Genomic DNA, 26,642 nt, shown 5'->3' with positions numbered 1-26,642 from the left:
ACAACTGTCCACAAAAGTAACGGCGGCCCAGCCAGCGCTCTCATCCCCGTGCGCGCCGCCGCGCCCTGAGCAGGGCCTGCATCCCCGCGCGCTGGCGGCTCCAGGGCCGCGCCGCGCTGATTCGCTGGCGGCGCGCGAGCCGCAGCGCCCGCGCCCTGCCACCCGCCCCGCGCCGCCCCGCGCCGCCCCGCGCAGCGCGCTCCTGCCGCAGCCTCAGTCGGTCTGCAGCCGCGCGGCAGCCGGGGCCAGCAACGCCTGCGTGCAAGCTCAACGCCTCCGAGGAAAGCCGCGACGAGTCCCCTGTAGCCCGCACCATGCAGGCCACAGCCGATTCCACCAAGATGGACTGTGTGTGGAGCAACTGGAAAAGTCGGGGTATTCTCTTTATTTCCGTAGTGCATGCCTGCGGCGCCCGCCAACCCCGGGGAAGCTGACTCGTCCATTGTGCATCGTTTCACCTGTGGGACCTATGCATGCTTTATACCCGAGAGCTTTCTGTCGGGGGTGGGGGAGTAAATCTGTTATTTCACAATCAAAATGTATGGTGTTTGATTTTTCCCTCATCCCCTTTTATTTTTCTCTTTTTTTAAACCTCCTGCTTCACCCCTTTGTTTTCATAGTGTAATGCTGGTATTTTGAGATATGCATCTTTTGCCTCCCCCGGAGCTCTTTTGGTGTTATCCTTCAGGACTTGTTTAATCTTGTCTCATCCCCAGAGTTAAAGCGCTTTCTTATTGTTTCAAGCATCCAGTGCATTTACTTCAGCCCAAAGAATTGCAATCTTTCGTGGTAGAACCATTCACTGAGAAGGCCCAGTGCCTCTTTCTAAGGGGACACACCCATTTCAGGGTTGTTATTTGTGACCACACAAAGGAGGCTGGAAAGACAGATTGGCTCTCCAAATTCTATGATGGCGTAGCTACATATTACAATGCTTCACCCCGGAAATATTTCTGTGTTTTGTTTGTCATCTTCATCACCTGGGTTTCCGTGGAGAGGATGGAGGGAAATAAGTGAATAGTGGCAGTAGCCTTAGAGTATAACAGATTTATTTTGAATCAGTCCATATTAGCAACTGGGTGTGGCCCACCCTTCCAGCCTCCCTTGGATTGCTTTTCAGCCATTTTTATTCAGCCTCATACTTCACACATCCGTCACTCTCCTTTGTTACATTACAATTCCCTCCCTCACCTTGCTGGGTTCAAGATGAGGAGGAGAAAGAGGTACTGTGCAGAAATGAAATGTGTGTTGTAACCTGGGTGTTTGTAAAGGAAGTGTCTTTTGATCTGTAATCAATTCGGTTCTGAAGAAGGTACCTTTGGTGTAACCTGCATCATCCCTCAGGAAACCAAGAATACCTGGAGTAGTAGTTCATTAAAAAAACACAACAATACTTGGTTATCTTTCCCCTTGTAATTTTATATCATAGGACAAATGGGCACCTTTTCCTCCTCAATGCTTCTGTGGAAGATTTTCTTGGGGATTTTCTTTCAAGTAAAATTAAACAGAAATCTCAGAATTAAAAGCATGCTTCTTTCTGTCACATTGGGTGTCTATGACATAAATACAGAAGGCTACTTCAAATTGCATGAATCTGTTGGAAATACGATTGTCAAAGTAAGTCGATTGACTATAAATTTAAGTCAGTAAATAAGAAATATAGGCCAAATGAGAAGCATAATTTTAGGAAACGATGACAATAACATATGCTATTTACAGAAAGGCAGCTGGAGAAGGCTTTGTGGCATTTTCATTATGTGTTTAGATTCATCATCTTATTTGTCAGATAGAAATTCATGTGTATTTATTTGGTAACTATAGCTTCATATAATATTGTTTAGTTGGACATAAAGACTGCTATTAGACTGTGATTATGAGTTTCTTCTATTCTTAATGAAAAAGGATGCCAAAAGATGGCAGCTTTCTTATTTTTTTGTGTGTGTGAGATACAGGACATTGTTTCATCATAATCCTGTGCTTCCCTCAGTTGACTTTCTTTCTGTTTTTTTAAAATGTATAGACATTTATAATCAGACATTAACACAAAAATGCCATCAATTGTCCACTGAAATCAATTGTGTTCCTTTCCAAAGCACAGCTATGAAGATTCATACGCAGTGACCTTTGGTTGTCTTCAGTATACCTACTTTCTTTCCTCCGACAGAACAAAACCATTACCATGAAAAATGACATATGACTAACTGGGTGGGTTTATCTACACAAAAGAAAAGTGATAAGAAATGAATTATTTTCCCACCACCCTAATGTGAGAACTTTTCATCTAAACCTACAATAAGATTTTTGTTGTTTTTAGGATTTTCAGCACATCTTCATTTTATTCTCTCATTCATCTAAAGCAGTAGTTATTAACCCTGGCTTCACATTAGCATCCCTTGGGAAGCTTTCAAAAACAAAGGATGCCAGGCCCCACCCTGAGAGATCCTCATTCAGTTGAGCCCAGCATCACTATTTTTTGTCTAGCATTCTTCAGGTGAGTTTAACAGGGACCCAGGGTTGAAGCTACTGGTATAATAATGTTTAATGTGTTCAACCCATAGGCCATCAGAAGTTCAGAACATAGATGACATGGGTGTGACTGCAGTTGGCTGTACATGCAGTTAAAACAAGTCAGCATAACGTTGTCAGGAATGTCCCCTGGAACTATTAGGAGGTTTTGCTTGGGGAAAAGATAAATAATGCACATTTCAAGTTCCCTCCATGTTTTTAAATATTTCATGGAGAAATCATAGTAGACTGTGAATTCAATTGGGATGTATCAGAAAAAAAGATAATGCGCATGCAAAAGGATTATATATAACCTTATTAATATGTATGATTTCAGCTATAGGCTAGAATGTTTAATGGCAGTTCATGTCTGTAATCTTAGCACTCCGGAGGCTAAGGCAGGAAGATAGAGAGTTCAAGGCCAGTGTGGGCTACGGAGTGAGATCCTGTCTCAAAAACAACAAAATCAAACATCCAAACAAACAAGCAAACAAAAAGCATATTTAAAGAGAGGCTAGAGCCTACATTTTATTACCCTGCATAGATTCTGCTGCTTTTTTAATTTTTAATTTTATTTTTACTGTTATTTACAGAAGAGTTACAGTTACGTGAATCAGGCAATGAGCACAATTTTTTTTGAACCATATCTTCCCTTCCCTCTCTCCCAGTTTTCCCTCCCATCCCCACACATAAGATGTACAGTTCATTTTCCACAGTGTCTAGTGAGTAAACAAGATTCTGCTTCTAATTAAAAAAGTTATACTATTATCACCCAATGTTGATTAATAAATCAAAGTACATTCTACTCAGTGAGAACAAAATGGGATAAAACAATGACTTAATGAAGGACCACACAGATAATACTCACAGTGAACAACACTAATTTAATGTTTTGCTGTGTGATTTACTTGCCTTGTTGCATTTAATCCTCTCAAGTCCTGAGATGTGTAATGTTCATGATCCTCACTTGCCAGGTGATGGCTGAGGTTTCTGTCCAAGCCCACATTTAGTATTGCCAGAGGCCATACTTCTCACTGTTCTGCCATCTGCCTCAGAGGTGGACTGATTTTTTTCTCTAGGACTGTCCTAAAGATATGAGTGATCTGTGTAAGGATGATTGTGTGAGCCAAATGACCTGTGTGCTTACGAGTTTTGATTTTGCCACACATCTCATTTGAGATTTTTAGTTTACTCTTGGACATCATAAGACTTAAGGAAATCAAGTGACTTGTTCAATGTTTTGTGCTAAATGGCAACTGAATAGTAAAAGCTGACTCTCTTGACCTCCTATCCAGAGTGTTTTGCCATTTCATGCCATTTTATGTAATGCTGAATGACAGAAAGTGGACTCCCATTTATCCTGAATGAGTTATTTTCACATAGATTCTTTTTTTATAAACAAAACAAAATCCAGCAGTGAGGCAGCAATCTTATCTAATTTACATCATCATTGTGATAATCACCATGATCATCAAATCACCATCCTAAATTCCTATAGTCACTCTGTGTCAGTTACTGTCCTAAATTCACCTAACAAACCTTATCTTAATTTAGCCTCCATAAAATTACTCCATATACAGGAGAGAATGGAGAGTTTTGATCAGTAATTTGCCCAGGATGAAACTGGGTCCTGAACACAGGACCTAATCATAAAGCCTGCATTTTATTTCACCACACTACCTAAGTCCAAATAATATTGTTCCAGGGGGACAAAATTTAATCAGAGCCTCCATCCATATGATTCCATCTCTAGTCAAAGGCCATTCTTTCCAGATTTCAAGGTGCTAAATCACCTGGTGGGATCTATAGTAAATATGAAGGGTAGGGACCTGTTCTATGTTTGGCTTAGAGTTAGCTTTGGCTCCCTCTTACTATGGTTAGCATGCTCTGAAGTTTTGGCTCCCCCAGCGTGGAAACTATTGATGGAGGATGAAACATTTGCCACAGATGTCAAACATAAAGGCATTTATTATTTTTTTATACAAAAAAAAATTGGAAAACTCTATGCTAGCCTACAGTGCTCCATGGAAACACATCAAGGGTCTTCATTGCTGATTTGAGTCCTCTGCTCAAGACCTGAGCCTTCCAGAATGCACAGAGGACATAATTGCATGAGGCACACTGGTTGCAAGACATGCTTGTCATTTGAAAAGGGCATTTAGCAAAGACAATGTTACACACACATATAAAGGCAAATCAATAGTTTTATCTAAAGTAATGCTGTATTTAGAATATCAGAGTGTAAAATTACATTTGAAATCTCCCTTTGTGTAGATTCCAGAGAGATAAAATAGGAAAGTGAATTTGCTAATCACATATTATTTACATGTTCAGTTACTCACTGAAAAATGAAGGCCTTTTATGAAATTTATTATCATTGCCAAGAAAAACTTTACAAGCATTGTTTTGCAATTTGTAACAGGAATGGCTTTATACTTTTTAAAACATATCATGTATCCACACTATGAAAAGTTTTATTTTTATGAAGAAAATTTCAAATGATAAGCACAAGTCACCCCAGATTCTACCACCCAGAATTAATCAGTATTTGCTAAATACTGCCCAACATATTTACATAGCTAGATAGATACATTGATATGTTGTTGCATCCATTAAAAATAGACTATAAAATTGAGGCCAGTAGGCTGAGTAGCCAAGAAAAGATAAAGTTTATAAAGTAAGATTTATAGATCGTCAAGATAGTTTTAAATAATCAGATGGAAGTTGCTGACATGAGACTGAAAGAACTGTGGAACATCAGATATATGTTACTTTACAGTATATGCTTTTCTTAAAATTAAGAGAAAGACCTAAGAACTAATAAGTTAGATCAACTTTTAATTATACTTTAGTTTTTGACTTCACAAGAAGATTCTATAGAATTTAATTTTTCTTTAAAAGAAGACCTACCCTGAATGGTAAAATTTGACAAAAATGTTGATAATATATTTATTTACATATGTTTGAAAGAAGTTACTTATGGGCATTAATTCGAAATTAACAATACAAAAATATTTTTGAAAAACTATTTACAATGTTTTTCCATTTGTAATTTTTATGAAATACTTTTGAACATTTTGCTTCCTTAAAATTTTCTTATGTTTCTGTTTTACTTTATAGCATGATTGTGACATTGGGTCAAAACTGGTATTGCAGCTTTTCCAATACTCTTTCAATCTTTATTTCAATATCTGGAAAAAATTTTATTAGCCACAGGAAAAAAAATCACATCTTCAAGGCGGGCACCAGTGGCTCACACCTGTAATCCTAGCTACACAGGAGACTGAGATCTGAGGATGACAGTAGAAGCTAGCTTAGGTAGACAAACCTGAGAGAGACACTTATCTCAACTACAAAAAAAAAAAAAAGCCAGAATGGAGCTGTGTCTCAAGTGGTAGAGCTAGCCTTGAGCCCAAAAGCTCCGGGACAGTGCCTAGGCCCTGAATTCAAGCCCCAGGATTAACACACACACACACACACACACACACACACACACACACACACTTCTTCAAATCTTACTTTTCTCAGATTTCATGAATTAATTAATGTAATGAATAGCAATTTCATTAACACAATAATCTTGACAACAAAATATAATTCTGATAGTCTTTGATTAGTATATGTAATAGAGATTGCATATGAAATTTTCCACTTTCTGGCAAGTACTTCTTTATTTTTCAAGTCTCTTTTCTCTCTCTCTCTCCTCTCTTCATTGTCTTTTTCCTTTCTTCTGTTTGAAATATTTTGCACCCAGTTCTTTTGCCTCCTAGCTAGTACATTGTGCAATACAATGTAAATTGTATATTTAGCTATAGTGTAATTAAATTCTAAAAAATCCACGGAATACAGCAAAACAAAATCTATTTCAGTCCTGGAGTGGATAGCCTTCAGAATATCACATTCCTTTTTGAAAACAATTAAGCATATGTGACTTCAAGCTTTCCCATCCTTCTCAACCTGTTCTTGGTGTTGTGCGCATATTTACAATATCAGGATTCATGCATTGTTTATACATCGACACCTTTCCTGTTCTTTTGAAAGTATGTTGCAGCCATTCAGAGAAACATAAGCAAGCTGCCTATAATTAAGCTGACAATTTGAAAAGCTAAGATTTGCCATTATTGATTCTTTAAAACCTATCTTTTGCTTAGGCCACAGCTAAAAAATGGTCTAAAACCTCAATAATTATCATTGTGCTATAAATTATACCAAATATTTCAAATTTTTAAAAAATTGGCCAGGTGCTGATAGCTCATGCCTATAATCCTAGTTACTCAGAAGACAGATCTGGATGATTGAAATTCAATGCCAGTCTGGAGAAGAAGTGTGCTTGAGACTCCAACTCCAATTAATCAGCAAGTACCAGGCTGGATGCATGGCTTAAGTGGTAGAATCCCAGCAAGCTTAGCTGATGTAAGACCTTGTGTTCAAACCCCGATACTAGCAAAAGAAATAGTTAAGAATTTTAGAATTTACAATTGCAGAGTTTGGGAGTTTTGTTTTGCTTGCTTGTTGCCAAAAATATGATTGAGCTATCCTTAAGTTAAATCTGAGCAAAGTTCCTTTTTAATTTCATGAAGTAAAATCCTTGAGTTCTTTATTTTCTATGTCGCTAAAAGGTAAAGGGGAAATAATTCCAGCATTATTTACAAGTTCTTTGCCAAGATTTGTTAATTTTGAACAAATGAGAAGTACAAACGTAGCAGATTTCAGTTTTTAGAACTTATTGCAACTCTACCCATTTCACAATAAGCAAGCTTCCATCATAGTCATATTTTATCTCCCCTCTTCAAGAACCTGTTCACCAAATTGTAGAGTGGCAGATTTGAAATCTAGTGGTAACTGATGTGAGAAAGAGCATCACATTTACATTGTAATGATCAAACACTGGTGTGATAAGAGCTCATTTTCCTATATCTTCTTGGCTCAGAAGATAATTTTAGAGCTTGGGGTATGGCTTAAAGTGGTAGAGCACTTCATACAAAAAATCATCATGGTCTTAGTCCAAATTTTAAATTCATCTTAAATACGATATACACATAAATATATATATATATACATACTGTGGAATATTATTCCTCCATTTGTGCTCATTTGTGGAATCTAGACCTAAAATAGTGAGGATGATCATAACAGTAATAATGAACCATTCATGCCAAAGGGTGGAATCAGTGGGAGAGGGGAGAGAAAAGGATACTTAGGAGTGAAGAGGATTGAAGTACATATATTACATGTAATGAAACCCACCAAGCACTGTGAAAAGGGGAGAAAATTAATGAAAGTATAATTTAGAGGTGAGCTGTACACAGGTATGAAACTATCATAATAAAATTCCTTCTTTAAAAAAAGCATCAGCTCTCTGTCTTCACGGTTCTCTATTCTACCACATGATGAGATAGATCAGAGCAAGTATGTCATTTGTCAGTTCTTTTTGTGAAATGCTGGTATTTCTGTGACATTCAATTGGCCTTTTTATTTTAAAGCAGCACCAAGTTGTCATATAGCAAGTTGCACAATGCAGCCTGAAAGCTGTTCTAGACCAAGATAGGGTATGATATGCATCTAAAAAATGGCACAGTGGGGCTGGGGATATGGCCTAGTGGCAAGAGAGCTTGCCTCGTATACATGAGGCCCTGGGTTCGATTCCCCAGCACCACATATACAGAAAACGGCCAGACGTGGCGCTGTGGCTCAAGTGGCAGAGTGCTAGCCTTGAGCAAAAAGAAGCCAGGGACAGTGCTCAGGCCCTGAGTCCAAGGCCCAGGACTGGCCAAAAAAATAAAAAATAAAATAAAATAAAATAAAAAATGGCACAGTAATGCAGATGGCTCTGCACAATGTATTGCCATTTTATATTATTTACCTACACCAAACTTTATCTCATAAATAAAATGTAAGTAGCCATACCAATATCCTTTCAGTTCATACATGTTTAATAAACATTCTAACTACTGCAATCACTGTTGAGTTATATAATTGAATGTACCTAAAATAATCTCCCAAATAAAAAAAAATTTGGACTGAAGTAAAGAGTTACTCTGTCCAGAAATTAGACATGGGTATTAATTTTCAGTTAGCTATTCATTCCAGGCTTGAAATCACATCTCTCATTTTTTCTTCTGTTATTAATTACTTTCTAGGAATGAGGAGAATAGTGGTTATGGCACTGGGTATGAGGAGTCTTCAATCTGTCAGGTTTACCTTTGACTGAATCCATTCTAAGCCTGTTTATCAAATTGCTAGGACTCACTGATGTATCATTTCAAAGCCAATGCATTGCCTCTTGGTTTTTAGCAATGTAGCTTTAATTTTTATAATTGTCAGCACGATACAGTAATATACCTGGCCCTAAAGAGCATACTTAGCAAATGTATACTCAGCTGTTTAAGTTCTCACCTAGCTTTTCTAGGTGAGGAGGATCTTGAGAGGAAAGTTAAGCATTACTTGTTGTACCCAAGGACTAATGGGGTTTATCTGTAGCAGGTAGAGCTACTCAGATTTTTCTTACTTGGGTTCAAAGGAAACTGTTATTCTAATATCTCATTTTCTAGATCTACTATAGTCTGTGGCTAATAATACAATGTCACCATTTTAAAGAAAGGAGTATAGGGTTCGTAGCCCTGGAGCCCCATGTCTGATGGCAGCCTTTTGGTGGCAGAATCCTAAGGTGGTACAGGCATCAAATGGTGAAAGAGATACTGGATTGGAAAGAATGACTTTTCCAGTCTTTGAATCCAGTGGTCCTTTCTCAGTTCTCTCTCCTTTGATATGCTTCCCTGTGTACTCAGTATAAGTGTGCTGATCTGTTCTTACTAAGCTATCTGTATTCATCTATGGAGTTTCACCCTGGTGACTTTATCTAATCCCAATTACTCTTAAAGATCCCCACTTCTAAACACCAGGGTTGGATTAAGTTTATACCTTCTCAATACCTCACAAAGAGGATTCAACTCCAAAGTTAGTTGCAATGTGTACAAACCACATTCATACCGTATTAGCTATCATAGAGCTTCCTACACTACTTTACAACATCTGATGCAAGGTTAAAATATGAAAATTCAGCATGTGCCTAGAAGATTTGGAACAGAGAAATTTTCAGTTCTGATCACAATATTGTCAGCTCCTAGCCTTCCCACTACATCGTCAGAGCTCTGGGCCACATGCTTGCTCTAACCACCCACAGCCCTTACCACTCTCACCCCATCAATCCCTAGATGTCTCCACTGTCCTTCCCAGCTTGAGTCCTAGGCTTGTTCACATTTTGATTCTGTCCTCTTGGATTTTACTCTACTTGGCCATGCTCCTTGGGTTAGCTCACACTCCAGCTCTACTGCCCACTGATCAGAGCACCCAGAATCTAACCCTATTGACTACACTACAAATTCTGTAGCCACACCCACTTTTTGACATTTCTTTCACTCATCACTTTTGAAATCAATATCCCTCTATATCCATGCTGTACAATAGATAGAGGATATGAACCATATATACATATATACATATATAACTAAAATGTTTAGCTGCCATATTAAAAAGCAAAAGAGACAAAATAGATTTTTGTAATGTATTTTCTTTAATCCAATATATCTGAAATAATTAGTCTTTCAATATATCATTGGTTCAAAGAAAAGCATTTACAGAGATAATTTATTTTACATTTTCACACTAAGTCTAAAATCCAATATAGTAGTTGCCACAGAAAGTCTAAGTGGCTTGGGACCAAGCCACTTGGAGTGCTCAGCAGCCACAGATGACTTCTTCCCATGGTTTTGCACAACACAGGCCTCATCTTTTCCTACTGTCTTCAAGTCCTACCTACCCTTGAGCCTTTCAGTCACAGGAAGGCTTTGTTACTTGTTTTCCAAAGAAAATTGTAGGCAACTTAATTCAAGCTACTTTTTAGCTTAACACACATATATTGCCACTCCCATACCGTTTCCAAAAGTCTCTCCCTCCCATCTCCTTTCTTCTCTTTTCTTTGAAAAGAGAGAACAAATCTTGTCCTGACTTCTCTGAGGTCTTGGTGAATCAATTATCTTCTCTCTCCAGAATGCTCATCCATCTTTCCATTAACATCCACAGATTTTGCTTGTTCTAAGGGTTTGCATACACTGCTGTTCTTTGAACTCCCACCACTTCTCCCAACCACTTACATGGGACTTCCATCCCCATGATTCTCAACACTACCCTCTGCAAAGTTATGATTGACCTTCCAGGTGCAAATGCACTGGTCAGTCCTTTCTCAGCTCTCATCTCCTCCCTCCCCATCTATCTCCAGCATTCTCCACACGGGAGTTTTTCCTTTTATTCTGGGACCTCCCTTCCCCACAGATGCTGGGCCCTTAAACATTACGGCTGCCCCTTCTAACACTCAGGACTCTTCTTTTTTTTTTAGTTCCACTTTCTTTTCTAACAGTGACTTGATCCTAAATGGCAACCCTGCCCTCTCTTGGCTTCAATCATTATTTCTATGCCAAATACACTGAAATCTAAATGTTCCTCCCGTTTACCAAATTTCAGTCCTACATCTCCAAATTACCTGCTTGTGCTTATTCTTCTGAATATCATGCATACCTGATATGATTGTTTTTAACTCAAGCCTACTGTGACAAAACCTAAAAGTCATTCAATTTCCCAGATTTTTTTTTTTTTTTTGCCAGCACTGGGCCTTAGACTCAGGGCCTGAGCACTGTCCCTGGCTTCTTTTTGCTCAAGGCTAGCACTCTGCCACTTGAGCCACAGGGCCACTTCTGTGGTGCTGGGAAATCGAACCCAGGGCTTCATGTATACGATGCAAGCATTCTTGCCAATAGGCCATATTTCCAGCCCCCCAGATTTTTTAAAAAGGGGGCTTCTGTTTAATTGGCAGCCTGTCTCCTCTGTCCTGGTGTCCTGCTCCTGCCCCAGGCTATGTCTCGATGCTCTGCTTTCAAGACTCATGTCAGAATCTGGAGGTTGAAGCACAAATGCCATCTTACCCCCCAAACCAGTTCACCCTCAGATTGCTATTTTTGTCACTGGTGCTCATATCTCAATCATCCACTTTTGAAATGTTGCTTCTAGCCATAATTAGCTCTTCCTCCTTTCTCCCACAGCTAATTAGTCACCATTCTTGTCAACTAGCCTTTCATAATATTTCCTTGTATCCACCTCATCTCCTTAACAAATTGTTCCCTACATTTACCAACTACCCCACATCCTCCTCCTTTGTCAACCCCAAGACTGCTTGGTCCTCACTTTAAAAATTTGCCACCTCCCACATCATAAGATATTCTGACACTGAGTCAGAGTTTATTTTAAATGAATGCACCATCATCTCAGCTAGACCTTAAATTTCTTAAGAAAAGGAACAAGATTTGTGATTGCTTGATTCCTGGGCTTACTATATAACCAATGATCAACTATTGATAATGCCTTGTTTTCACTTGAAAAAAATTCCCAGGTGCTTGTGGTGTATGCCTGTAATCCTAGCTACTCAGGAGGCTGAGATCTGAGGTTGGGGCTCAAAGTCAGCCCAGGCATGAAAAGCTATGAGACTCTAACCTCCAATTAACAACCAGAAAATTGGAAGTGGAGCTGTGCTTCAAAGTGGTTGAGTGCTAGCCCTGAGTGAAAAAGCTCAGGGACAGTGCCCAGGCTCTATGTACAATACCACATGAGTGCCAACTATTGTCTTTGGGGAAAAATGACAAATTTAGAGTTCTTTCTGGTTCTTCTTAATACCTTGTCAGGACACAAGTTTCTTAACGTTTAGCTTTCTCACTTGTCACTTTGACCTAATGGAGTTTAGTGTGGGGTTTAAATATGATAATATACAAAGTGATTAGAACATTTCAGGATTGAGGTAAATGTGTATTTGTCACAAAGTACATAGAATCTACTGGCCATTGTTTTAAGCTCATTCTTTTGTTTGAAGTAAGGAGATCAGATCTGGCCAGCACCATCATTGGCCACATGGTGAATGGTAGGGTCTGGTATCTTTTCTGCATGGGTGTGCCTGAATTCCTAAAGGAAGGGAAGTCCTACCCCAAGATTATGGGTGTTCCTGAATCCCTGGAGACAGGGGTGAGCACTTGGCCTATAGGTTACTGAACCTGTCAGTCAAGTGTTTGGGACTGGGAGCTTCCTGTGACCCTTCTCCCTGCTAGCATAGGTGCCATTACACCATGCTGCATGTCTCCATGTTTGCGTCCTGTGTCCTGTCTCCTGGCTCTGTCTCTGGTCACCATGGCATCCCAAGTCAGCTCTCCATTGGAGCTGAATTGGTTTGTTGGTATTATTTTTTTGTTCTATCTTTCCTCTCTGGCCTGTTTCCTAACAGTGTTAGGGGGTATTTGCAAGCTGCAGGCCTTTGTATCTGCTGGCTGGCTGCAGACTGCTAATACTCTAATAAAGACTCCAAAATTCAATCCTTCAAAATGTGGCTTCTTGGATAATTTCCCTTACAACATGGTTAACCTAAGTAGAAATCTTCCTCAAGTGTGCAACTCAACTGAAAGAACTGTTAGGAGATAACTCTACCCAAAACTAATGACTGTTCTGTCCACAGATTGCCCCAACACAGCCCAGACTAGATACATGTCATTCCATTATTTTTAGCTTTTGCTTCATTTTGCCTGCCTGCCTGCTTTGCTTACTCTCTCCCTCCCTCCCTTTCTTTTCCTCCCTCCCTCCCTCCCTCCCTCCCTCCCTCCCTCCCTCCCTCCCTCCCTCCCTTTTCCTTTCTTTCTTCCTTCCTTCTTTCATCTTTCTTTCTTTCTTTCTTTGTTTTCTATCTTTCTTTCATCTTTCTTTGCTTCTTCCTTCTTGCCCTCCCTCCCTCCCTCCCTCCCTCCCTTCTTTCCTTATTTCTCTCTCTGTCTGTCTTTCTGTGGTAGATACTACTACTCTAAAAATAGACCTAAAACTGTCTCAGGTATCTGCCCCCTACATTCAGCCCCAGGAAGAGCCAGGGTTCTATGGGGCTCCTTCTCTCACTTCTATCATCTCTTGGGCAGGTGGATGGGGAGTAAATTCTTTCTCCAGCATCATAATGGGAGGTTGTCCTGAGCCCATTGTTGAGTCTCTCACCACTCAGCCCCTGATTTGTACCCAGCCAGCATGAGGATGGTTATCACTTAGCTCTAACCCTATTTCATGTCACCTCTTTATCCTGGGGTTGTCACTATATTCTGTACAAGGTTGGAAGGTTACCATGGTAACCATAGAACGTTACCATCCTTAATTCACAAACATAAAATGTCTTACAATTTAAAACTTTTATAGCATTGACATGATACCACAAGTGGAAAACATCCATATGATGACACTGTTTTATGAACAAAATTACCTTAAAAATATTGTCCCAAGTTACCTTCACATGTGTATAAGATGTATTTGAAACAGAAGTGAGTTTCAGGTTTAGTACTTGGGTCCAGTTTCCAAGATACATTCTTATGTAAATGTAAATATTCTAGAATCAAAAGAAAATAGAATCCAAGCAATATTCTATAATGCAAAGCATGTTTGTCCCCAAGCTTTATGGACAAGAGATTCTCAGCCCACACTGTTCTTTCAGCAGTTGCTCACAGATGAATGATGTCCTGCTCCCTCCACCTGCTCACCTCCATTTGCTTCCCTCAGGGCAAGTGACTGGAATCTAAACCTGTAAACCAGTTCTCTTCTGGTATTGTGCACAGGAAATTGCTGCATAAACCACTGCGATTTACATCTGGTTATGACATGGGACATTTGTTTCTGATTTTCTTTTCCTGAGAATAGATTGACAATAACATTCTGTAAAGACCATTTGTTATTTGCCAAATTAAAGAATACTTTTGCAGCTGGGCACTGGTGGCTCACATCCTGTAATCCTAGCTACTAAGGAAGCTGAGATCTGAAAATCATGGTTTGAAGCCAGCCCAGGCAGGAAACTCTGAGATTCTTATGCCCAATAAACTACTCAAAGAAGCCAGAAGTGGCTCTGTGGTTCAAGTGGTAGAGAGCTCTCCTTGAGCAAAAGAAGCTCAGGAACAACACCCAGGCTCAGAGTTCAAGCCCCAGTATTGGAAAAAAAAAATTGCAGAGCTTTTTCAGCAAGGTTCATGTGCTTTGCTTTTTTTTTTAAATAGCAACTGAAATATTCAAAATATTTCCATTTTGTACTATGTGTGAAACGCTGTAGCATTATTTATTTTTATTCTTTGTTGGTCATGGGGCTTGAACTCAGGGTCTGGGCACCATATTTATTTATTCATAGGATTGGGAATTACAGGTTTCAAGCTTGCTAGATAGCTGCTGTATCATTGGAGCCATGCCCTTGCATCTATCTTTAGTCTTTTGAAAAAAGATGATGACTGAATGGTAAAAATAATGTCAATTTTCTCACAGATTTTTTTTTCAATCATAGAATTTAAGTAAACATGTCATGTTGTCCAAAAGTTTAATGCAAATGTTAACTCCAGGGTTTGTTGACCCTGCAGTTCAGGTCTGCTGGTGTTTATAAGGTAGGTGTTGTCTTCATCCAGAGGTACACAATATGATTATACCATATGCATCTGTGAAGCTGGTGTACTGGCTTTAGACTCCTAATGGCATCTTTCCCCCCTGCAAAAAATAAAAACTCTTATTTTTATTGTTTTAGACCTTCCTAGCAGCAGGGGTGTTTGTGTGACTGATGTCCAAATCTACAGGCTGCCACTGAGAAATTTGTCACCAGCACTGCTAGCCGGGTGCACACGTAATCCATGCTCTCCAAAAGAAGAGCACAGGGGCTTCACATAGCCCTCTGTATTGAATTCACCTAATTCCAGCCACTGTGTAGACACTGTGGCCGGCCGCGACACATCCACCGCACTGTGGTCCGCGGAGTCTTGTCTGTGAATGTGAAGTGTCCTCGGTCTTTCCCAAAGCAAATAGTTGCTCTGGGCAGCTGTTCACTGCCTTGTGTGGCAGGGAGCGGAAGCCCCAACAGCTGGTCAGATGACCCCAGCTCCTTCTGGCACAGGCAGGATTTATGAGGCGTGTGTTTGTGTCCTCCTCCACAGCTATTGACCTGCTGTACTGGCGGGACATCAAGCAGACAGGAATTGTGTTTGGGAGCTTCCTGCTGCTGCTCTTCTCCCTGACCCAGTTCAGCGTGGTGAGTGTTGTCGCCTACCTGGCCCTGGCCGCGCTCTCGGCCACCATCAGCTTCCGCATCTACAAGTCTGTTTTACAAGCTGTGCAGAAAACCGATGAAGGCCATCCTTTCAAGTGAGTGCCCCATCTCTACCTGCCTACCTGCCTGCCTGCCCACCCCGGGCTCTTCCATAGCCCACAGGTGCACCTGGGTGCATTCTCTGGGACCCTGAAGACCTCTTAGAGTCTCCCCTAACATTTGCCATTAGTGTCTAACACTGCTGGTGGATTTCTGTGACCAAAGTCACATCATCATCCTAACACTTCCTCCTGTATTGTGTTTTTATAGTTTGTTACAAATAGCAATCATAATCCTTTATCAGTGTATAAGATTGTATAATTTAAAGAGTATTACAACGATTACTTCATCCAACCAATGCTATAAAGGAAGGCAGGGCAGGCAGGGCAGGAATTGCAGTCTTAGGTTCCAGGAATTAAGGAGACATGCCTAAGATCCTGTGGCCAGGACCTACTGCAGAGCCCTGGACTGCTATTTCCATGCCATCTCTGGAAATGTAACACCACAGAGTCAAGCTTATGAGCACTTTGATCCTGTCCCGTTCCTTATCTGCATTTTTATGGGGAAATATGTTTAAGTGGATATTGAAGCAAAGAATCGTTTAAGGGGCAGTCCACTAAGAGGACCTGTTCATTGTGGCAGAGAACAGTGCCAGCCTGGCCAGCTGCCTCCACCTAATTCCCCGACTTTATCACCTTCCTCAAGAGGGTAAAACGGGGTACTTTTGACAATGACTACCCTCACCTGCTCACTAGCTCCACTGATCCTTGCAGGCCCATTGCACATCATTATCTTCTGTAACTGAGGGACAGTCCTGAGTCCTGGGTGAGGCAGGTGGCCAGTGCTACAGAACACTTTCTAGGCCAGCCCTAAAATTTCACCAGTGCCACCTATGCATCCACCCCAGCTCTGCCTCACTAGTCAGCTGACTCAAAGCCTGAGAGGAAAAAAAAAGATGAGTATTTGTGAGGCTTTGTGGACAAAGAGGTAAAAGCTAACATCAAGCCTTCCTTCCTAGTCCTTCCTAGTCCTGACCTTGGTGTCAAACCCTGGTGCAGTCTGGGCATTCTTGCCATAGAGTCCTTCTAATGCTGTTAATGTGTCTTCTGGGATATACAGTAATTTGGCTATGTAAGTTCCCATTTCACAGGCTAGGGGAGTAGAGACAGGGAGTGTCTTCTCACTTCTAATAGGACATGCACAAATGTTTAATGGTCTTAGCCTATATGACCTGTCACCATCTTTATTCATTCCCCCCTGGCCTCGCACTTAGCTATTTGAGGTCCTGCCATCTCCTACTACAGTGTTTCTGCGACACCCTTATATCTCAAGGCTGAAACATGACATGGGGGACTTTTCTCTAACATAGCTCATTTCTTCTAATACCTAGTAAAAGGAACAAGAGTATGTCTATAATTTGAGGCAAGCAATTATTTGAGGCAAGCTGTTTTTTTTTTTCAGTCCTGGGGCTTGAACTCAGGGCTTGAGCACTGTCCCTGGCTTCTTTTTGCTCAAGGCTAGTACTCTACCACTTGAGCCACAGTGCTACTTCTGGCTTTTTCTATATATGTGGTGCTGAGGAATCGAACCCAGGGCTTCATATATGTGAGGCAAGCATTCTACCACTAGGCCATATTCCCAGCCCCAGTATGTCTGTAATTAGCTCAACTACTTTATCATCCTTCAGGAGACAAATTTAAAATATCAAACTTGCTTTTGGTAAAGTCATTTTTTATTAGCAAAAGAAATATCTGGCTTGATATATTATTTAATCAGGATGCATTATTTAGGAAAATTGACATTTTTCTATTCAAAGAAGAGAAAAGTCATACCATTTAAAACAAATACCTTCACTTAGTTCAGGTGGCCTTGAAAAATACCATAAACTGGATGACTTGAAGAACAGAAATATAGGTGGATGTCAGTGACTCATGCCTGTAATCTTAGCTACTCAGGAGGCTGAGATCTGAGGATCTGCCAGTCTAGGCAGAAAAGTCTGTGAGAATCTTATTTCCCATCAACCATCAAAAAAGTCCGAAGTGGAGCTGTAGTTTAAGTGGTACAGTGAGAGCCTTGAGCATAAAGCTCAGCGAGACAATACCCAGGCTCTGAGTCAAAGGCCTCAGGACACCTTCCTCCCCTATACACACATACATACACACAGATAGACACACACACGCATGCATGCACACACGCACGCACGCATGGGCGTGAGAAAAATAGAAATGTATTTCTGGGGAGGCTTGGATCAGGGTTCCCACAACTTGTAGGCTGTTGTTGTCTTCTGGTCATATTACCACTAGACAGAACGTGAATAAAAGAGCTCTTTTGGATCCCTTTCATAAGACCACTAATCTCAGTCTTCTTAACCTATCTATCCTCTTAATCTAGTCAACACCAAAAGCCCTGACTCATCATTGAAGGGACAAGGCATTAGGAAGCTACAGCTCAAACCAAATGTAGCTTATTCTTTCATTGCAATTCCTAGAGCCCTTTAAGCTCTCCCATGTGTTCTGTAGACAGGCAATGTGGAGTGGGGCCAGGGAGAGGAGGGAGGCTAAGACCTTGGTGGAGGAGCTTGACCAAGGAAAAGGAATAAGTTAGATATTTTCACATTTTATCTTATATATAAACATATTGTATTTTGTACACTTTTCTTGTTCATGAGTTTAATTTAACCCCTTGAGCAAAGGACAATGCCATTAATAAAAGCACCATTCCCTAGAACCACTGGTGCAGATAATCTGAGTTTTCTTTGCTGTCTGGATAAACCTAGATGTAAGTTCTAGAATTTAATTAAACATGAACTCTTAGAGGTCTGGTGAGGAACAATAACTGGTAGCTTGGATTTGCAGATAGTTCAAAAGTTTAAAGACATTCATCCCTATGCAGTCATAAGTGGAAAATTTAAATAAATGAGTTTATTTTGCACTAGTTTTTCTCTGGTCCCAGACAACTTCTCTGAGCTCTCAGCTCTCACTGTAATGCTGCTTTTGGCAGATGGAAAGATCCCAAATTCCCAGTGCACTGGAAGCAGGCATGTGTGGTGCCATGTAGCCTACTGTCATAATCCAGGAGACAAGCTAGTCATTGTCCCTGGAGCATGTGTCTGATGCCCAGATAAAGCCCTCTAATGCATCTCTGGGGATGATCTGTTGACAGAGCCTACCTGGATCTTGAGATCACCCTGTCCCAGGAGCAGGTCCAGAAGTACACAGACTGCCTGCAGCTGTATGTGAACAGCACGCTGAAAGAACTCCGAAGGCTCTTCCTTGTCCAGGACCTGGTGGATTCCTTAAAAGTATGGTTGTTTAAGCCCTTTATATGGAAGTCCTGGGTTGTTTTCTCTAAAGGAAGAATATTATAAACTGCCACATCACAGAGAATACAAAGGAAGTGTTGGTCATACTCTACTCAGAAAGTATCCAGCTATATGGCACCATAAAGTTTATGTAGTTCCGTTGCTTATTTTACAGATAACAAAACTGTATCCCAGAGAGCTTAAGATCCTTACCCAAGGCCCAGTAGTCATTGGCAGGCCTTGGACCAAATCCAGGTTACACAGTTACTATTTCTATAATTTTTACAGCACACTGTGGTACCTGTCCTTACCCATTTTCAATTCTTCTGGCAATTCCTCAAGATTTCATTTTAAAATAGAAGACTAGTTAGGGGAATGTGAAAAATACGCACACTTCCTCATTGAAAGAAACTCTGAATCCTAAAATAGTAAGTCCTCTAGATGTCTTCAGGCTGAGACACCTGTTTGCTTAAGTTCTGAGAATTAAACTTTGAGCCTTATACATGCTAAACATATCCAGTGACTAAGGCAGAGCCATCTGGAGGGCAGGAGCATGCCCATCCCAGTGTAAAGCAAAGAGCTAGACCACCTAGGCCTTCATACTGGGGCTTTCACTGAATCCACTGGAACTTTTTTTTGAGCAGAGTTCTTGAGCCTCACTTCAAGTTGCATGTGAAATTCAAGTAGATGAATCCTGACTCAGCAAGGCCATGAGCAGAGTGAAGGATGAAGGTGAGGGTTGGGGAGGGATGGGGAGAATGTTCCTGCTCTCATGGAGCTCTATACCAGAGAGTGCCTGGTAAGTGTTCCTGGAAGAACAGAGGGAAGAGTGAGCAATATGGTCTTGACTCACAAGGAACTTAGTTGGAATAAGAACTCAACATGTTATAACTTACCTAGAGTGATTATAATTACTTACACGGTGCTCTTCAGGTAATATTTATGTTCATAATGTAAAAAACTTTGGAGCAGGAGTCAGAAACCTTTATTTTTAAAAGGCAGGTAAGAAGTATTTGGCTCTTAAGTCCACAGTATCTCTATCAAACTTTGGCAATGAAGCACAAAACAACAGAAACACCATCTGTTAGTGAGGGATTATGACCGTGACCCAGTAGAGCTTTACTGAAGAACACTAAAAATGGATTGAACATCACTACACATGTCACAGAATATTTTTTGTTTTATTCAACATTTAGAAATGTAATAATTATTCTTAATTCTTGGGATTAAAGTCAAGGCCCATAGTTTGCAAGCTGCCCCACCCCCACATACACACCTGGGCCTAGACTATTATATCATCAGCCCCTCAAATCTTATATAACATGAGTCAAAAGAATTCAAGAGAACTAGAGAAGATTCTCTTCCTATGATTCCATAATGGTCTTTAATCTCCTTACTGCTCTTTGATTTCCTACGAAAATTGTTTTACTGAAATTCATTTTCTACTGTATGTTACTCTAATCTTCAGAGAAATCTAATTATAAATTCTTATTATAAAAAATTGAAATGGGTAATGCTAACTAAAAAAAAAAATCAGATCCCGATCTAAAACAAAGACAATGACATGGAACTGGGCATCAGTGGCTCACGCCTGTAATCCTAGCAACTCAGGAGGCTGCGATCTGAGAATCGAGGTTCAAAGCCAGCCTGGGCAGGAATGTCCTTGAGACACTTATCTCCAGTTAACCACCAAAAAACAGAAGTGGATCTGTGGCTCAAAGTGGTAGGACACTATGAGCAAAAGGAGCTCAGGGACAGCACCCAGGCCCAGAGTTCAAGCCCTACAACTGCAAAAAAAAAAAAAAAAAAAGACAATGACATAAGAGACTTGTCTGTCAGGAATGATTTTAGGAGCCCTAACCACACTTTCTGCCTTTAGTTTGCAGTCCTGATGTGGCTCCTTACCTATGTTGGCGCTCTCTTCAATGGCCTGACCCTGCTGCTCATGGGTAAGGACAGACTTGGGGGTGGGGGAAGTCATATTTTCTTTTATTTTCTCTGAGGGCATATGTTTCCCAAGCTGTTATATTTAAGCTTGCTTTGATTTATTCCTAGGAATGAATGCTAGATTTCCCAGAATATAGATCATTTCTCTTCCCATCATAGTTCAATTAAATAGTATGCCATATATTATACATTAATATTAATAGTCTAAGGAAATTTTTTTCTGTCATCACATCTGGTTATATGTGGCTTCTACTATGTATTGGTTTGGAGCTTAGGAAGATTTGTTTTCATCTTAGTTGGAAACAGTGCACCTTCATTCTAGGACTGATGACACAGTATCTTCAGAGAGCTCATCATTCTTTTGGTTTCCTCACACACATTGATCATCTTCTATATAAAGTGCCACTTAGTGTAACAATATTATGATATTGCAATATTACACCAAATGTGTCTATAAGCTTAATCTTGTTGGCAACTCTCAGAGTTTTAATACTGTGTTTTTTCTCTTAGCTGTGGTTTCAATGTTCACTCTGCCTGTAGTCTACGTTAAGCACCAGGTAAGTTCTATGCGTGTCAGGCATTCTTGCTCGATTTTGACTTCATGGTGCTTGCCTGTACTCATGACTTCTTTCTCTTCTTAGGCACAAATTGACCAATATCTGGGACTTGTGAGGACTCACATAAATGCTGTGGTGGCAAAGTAAGTTTCGTAGTACAATTAATGAAAAGGAGTCACACAATAGCCTTATGTTATAATAAGATAGCAAACTAATAGTCTGATTCACATTCATTTCCCTCTTAGTTATATTAGGTCAGAAGGTAAATATAAATTTAAAAATTCTTAATTCTTTAGTGACTTGTTTCAGATGTCATAATGAGTGGGTTTTAGTGAATGAATAATATTAATTTCTACCTAAAGGCTGGCCCATATCCAAGATAAGGTATATAGGAAGCCTGCTTTAGAAAAATTAAAGTTAACAAATAAGTTGAAATAAAAAGTACTTAGATTAGGGCTGGGAATGTGTCTTACTAGTAGAGTGCTTGCCTTGCATGCATGAACCCTTAGTTTTGATTCCTCAGTACCACATAAACGGAAAAAAACCAGAAGATGCACTGTGGCTCAAGAGATAGAGTGCTAGCCTTAAGCAAAAAGAAGCCAGGGACCGTGCTCATGCCCTGAGTTCCAAGTCCCAGGACTAGCCAAAAAAAAAACAAAAACAAAAACAAAAACAGAAAAAATACTTAGAGTTCATTTAACTTAGCATCATCTTATGTGTTCATAAGGGTATAGCTATTGGGCTCTTGTGATGCTCTGCTATGATTTGCCTAAACCTGTACGAATTATTCCCAATAAGGGAGACCATAGAGTCCATGTTTCTTTGGATCTGGCTCACATCACTTAGTATAATTTTTTCCAAGTCCTTCCATTTCCTTACAAATGGAGCAACTCCATGTTATGGAAACGATTGTTATATCACAGTTGTAACTACTTTCAACATCCCATCTGTATCTGTAGCTTCTATTATTGATGATGTTCTTGTATCACCTTCCTGTGGTTGTACCTACACTATCTCTGTAATCTTATCTGAGTATATTGGAAACCGTGTATACTGGTATTAGAAGTAGGAAATTGAAAGGGAATACCAAAATTGGGAGACACAGGGTAAAAAAAGACAAACAACTACAAAAGCAATACTTGCAAAACTGTTTGGTGTAAGTGAACTGAACACCTCGGGGGGGGAAGGGAAAGGGGGAGGAGGGAGGGGGGTAAGAAGGACAAGGTAACAAACAGTACAAGAAATGTATCCAATGCCTAACGTATGAAACTGTAACCTCTCTGTACATCAGTTTGATAATAAAAATTTGAAAAAAAAAGAAAAAGAAAAAGGTTACAACTAGAAAAGCCAAAAAAAAAAAAAGAAAAAATACTTCGATTAACAAACAATATCAATTCTTAAACAACTGTACCAGGTTTTTAAGCATCAATATACTTCTAAACTTCAAAATAACTAAAGTTTATGTCACCTATGTATTTTAATTCTACTATTTAACTCCACAAATATTTGTTTATTGAACTATTACTACTTTTTACACCTGAGTATTAGCAGACCATATTTTTTGACCTACCTAATGTATTAGGAGATAAATGTTTGAGTTTTATATCCATAGCTAACATGTGCATCTAATTTAGTCATTTCACCCCAATTCTCACATTGGTATTTTCAGGTTTTTGCCACCTATCATGGTAGTTTTTATGGTGTTATTTATTACCCAAGGTTTTGCCTTATTAAGAGTTGAACTCATCTTTGGCTATAAATATGTGCCATCAAAGGACTAGACTTTGTCAACATAAACCCATCTAGTAATCAGATAATTAAATGACTGGACCTAGCTGTGAACAGATATACTGGGAGGTGGTTTACATAGTCAAAAATATATAACAAAAACAAAACCCCAAAGGCAAACACTTCAATGTTCTTCTGCTAGTTGATTGCTTATTATCAACTGCAGTACTCTCCTAAAATGTAAAAAAAGGTGATCCTTACACTTTTCCTTATAAAGCTATTTCAAAATGCTTGAAATTATGAGCTTGGACACAAGTTTAATCAATACCTAATGATTGCACAAGTAAAGAATATTTATGTTAAGAAGTGGCAGCATGCTATAGAATAAAATTTGGTAGGACCCAAGTCTGGCGAATTGTTAAAAAACAGACATCCTAAGACCCCACAGCAGACCTAAAGAATTAGAATGTATAGCCTTGGGAGAATCAATTCTATGCACTTGCATATCCAACATTTTCTTATGTCCCATGGATTTCATTTTTCACAACCAGCCTTCTTGCAATTCCACAGCAACTTCTTTTTCTTTCAATCCTTATTTTCTTAGTGAACGGCATTATGACATTATCATTCACCTGGGTGCTCAGACCAAAAACAATCTCTCTCTCTCTCTGTCTCTCTCTCTCCCTCTCATTCATGCATTCAATCCATCAACAAGCTTGCCTCATCTCCAAACTATATCCCAAATCCTTCACCTGCCTGTTTTCATGTGTAGCACATTACCATGGCCACCTTGCCCTGGAATCCTTCTGTGATTTTTTTTCATTTCCCCAGTTTTTCAAAAAGCCACCACCACCTTTTTTAAAATATATATATATATATATCACACCACTCCCATAGAATCTAAACCCCTTACCACAGCTCACAAGTTCCAATACCATCCGTGACTAACTGCCAACAGGCCTGACCCTCCACTTACCAAGCCCACAGACCTCTACTCTCCTTGCCCCAAGCTTGTCCTCTCCGTACTTCATCTGCCAAAAACCTCCAGATCTTTGCCTAGATACACCTGCCAGCCCTCTGGCCAACTATTTCTCAAATCAGTGGATTCAAAGTAAGCACTACTCACTTTATTATACTACCGCCTAATTTCCCATCACACTGACTTCTTCTGTCTTGTACCATTTGCACTTATTTTGTCTGCTTCTCTCTCCTTAATTCTTAAAAGAATGAAAACTCCATGAAAGCAAGTACCTTCTCCCTTTTGTTAAGCATGGAATTCTAGAATGTACAAGGATGCCCGGCCCAGAGGATTGAAATCTATATGATGAGCTCATATACTTTAAAATTCACAAAAAGCCTCTGGTGCTAGCCCATCCTACTGCAATGCTGCCATAGTGCGAGTGACACAGAATATTAAAAGCTATGCCAATATCTATTCTATACCCACACATTAAAGATGAGTCTCCAAGCCCCAAAATGTCCATTTACTAAATGAGTAGCATAACTGAGACTAAGACAGGTTTCTTAATTCCAGTTTGACCACATTACAGTACTAAGCACCTTGTCCTGTCAGTTGGCATGTTTACTCAGCTAGAGCCCTTTAACTTGAGCTAAGCATCCAGCCCTCTTTTTGCTGGTTGTTTTGGAGACAACGTCTCACCTATCTTTCTTCCAGTGCTGGCTTTAGTCCACCACTCTACGTCTCAGCTTCATGAGTTGCTAGGACTGCAGGCATAAGCTACCAGAGCCCAGCTTGAACATAGGCATAGACTTGTTTATTTTGTTTTAACCCATAACCAATTCTGTATATGCTACTATTGCTGACTATTGAACTTTTGTTCTCTTTTAGAAATACCCCAAATCACATGATCAGTGGCACCCTCACTATATCATAGCTTCTAGAGTATCCCCCAAAAGCTGATATCATTATCACTTAAAAAGTTATAGTCTAAAGAACACACCATTCCTGAGTCATTCACTATTCAATTTTCACTTCTTTTTTTATTATTTGGTAGAAGAGTTCTGAGACACACATTTAAAACTATAATGTCATCTGGGTGTTGGATGCTTACACCTTTAACCCTAGCTTCTCCAAAGGCTTGAGATCTAAAGACAGTGGGTTGAAAAGGCCCAGGCAGAAAAGTCTGTGAGACTCTTATCTCCAATTAAGCAACAAAAAATGCCATGGCTCAAGTGGTAAAGTGCCAGCTTTGAGCAAAAATGTCAATAGAAAGCATGAAGCCCTGAATTCAAGCCCCAGTATTTTCACAGAACAAACAAAAGAACTACAATGGCTTCTAGAACATCAAGTTATTTGATCACTTAGCTAATGAATACAACATAATAAATACATAGCATGATCTCACTGATAACCTCTTTATCATTGTCTTTTTAGAATCCAGGCTAAAATCCCAGGTGCCAAAAGGCACATTGAGTAAATGGACATCCTAGCAAGGACTGGACACAAACAGGGATGTCTGCAGTGGTAACCGCTCTTTTTACTCATTACTGCAAATCGATTGTTTTCCCCTCTCAGTTATCATAATCTTAGAGGCAAACTTTAAAACAGCTGTTTTTAGGCTGTTCTGTACTCTTAGAATATTGAGTCACTTGTGTCAAGCACTAAAGTATAGAGAAAAGTGTACTAGATGTGGTTTTTAATTTTGTGTTGCTAAAAAACAAAAAAGTGCATGATGGTGAAAGCCCATGTTATCTTTTCTTCTATGGTGTTCTCCTCCTCCTCCTCTTCCTTCTCCTCTTCCTGTTCTTCCTCCTCTTCCTCTCTGCCATGCTTCTGTAGCTTCTAACCTGCAGCTAGACCTCTCCTGCCCAGTGAGCTGACGCAATAGTGAAAATTGCTTATTTGTCCTTGGGTTGCTGGTTGGATTCATCTTTAATAACACTATATAGAATTGTAGAGTGATGTTTTAGCATTTTTCCAACACAACATAAAAAAATGTAAAAAGCAGTTGATGGTAATCAGTTTTGTATAACTTAAAATAATGAAATGAATAAAAACCCCAACAGGAACAAGGTCCTTTTGTTGTCTGGGATCAATGGGCTGATTTACATGTATGGTCACTCAAAAGTTACCAGCATGTTAACTTTATTACAATTTGTATTACTTTCTCTGTAGTTCCTAATGGAGTTAAATATGGACTCTGGATATTGGCACTTATGTACTTGATACTGAATGCATAAATAAATGTTACTAAATGTAGAAAGTTCTTCTTGTCCTGATCTTAATAGAAAATGCAAAAATGTTTACTCTGCTTCTCTCTTCCATAAGGTTTAACCCCAGATTGTTTTAGAACTTATTTGTGTTAATAATAGAAACCACTAAAGAGTAGCAGAAAAACAATTCATGTTATTCTCTGTATGGTTGATGCTGAGATTTTAGTTTATAAAAGCTACAAAGTGATATCAA

General features: G+C 39.6%; 1 protein-coding gene across 1 annotated transcript; it reads left to right on the top strand.

Moving 5' to 3' along the window:
* Positions 1-237: 237 nt before the first annotated feature.
* Positions 238-26,442, top strand: Rtn1 (reticulon 1). The gene is made up of 7 exons (XM_048362052.1): positions 238-375; positions 15,531-15,738; positions 18,845-18,983; positions 20,863-20,932; positions 21,441-21,487; positions 21,572-21,630; positions 25,611-26,442. Exons 1-7 carry the CDS (start codon positions 315-317, stop codon positions 25,651-25,653), a joined length of 627 nt encoding a protein of 208 aa, XP_048218009.1. The 5' UTR covers positions 238-314; the 3' UTR covers positions 25,654-26,442.
* The last annotated feature ends 200 nt before the right edge of the window (positions 26,443-26,642 follow it).

Source organism: Perognathus longimembris, chromosome 14, assembly GCF_023159225.1.
Source record: "Perognathus longimembris pacificus isolate PPM17 chromosome 14, ASM2315922v1, whole genome shotgun sequence".
Taxonomy (NCBI): domain Eukaryota; kingdom Metazoa; phylum Chordata; class Mammalia; order Rodentia; family Heteromyidae; genus Perognathus; species Perognathus longimembris.
This window is presented reverse-complemented; position numbering and strand designations above follow the sequence as displayed.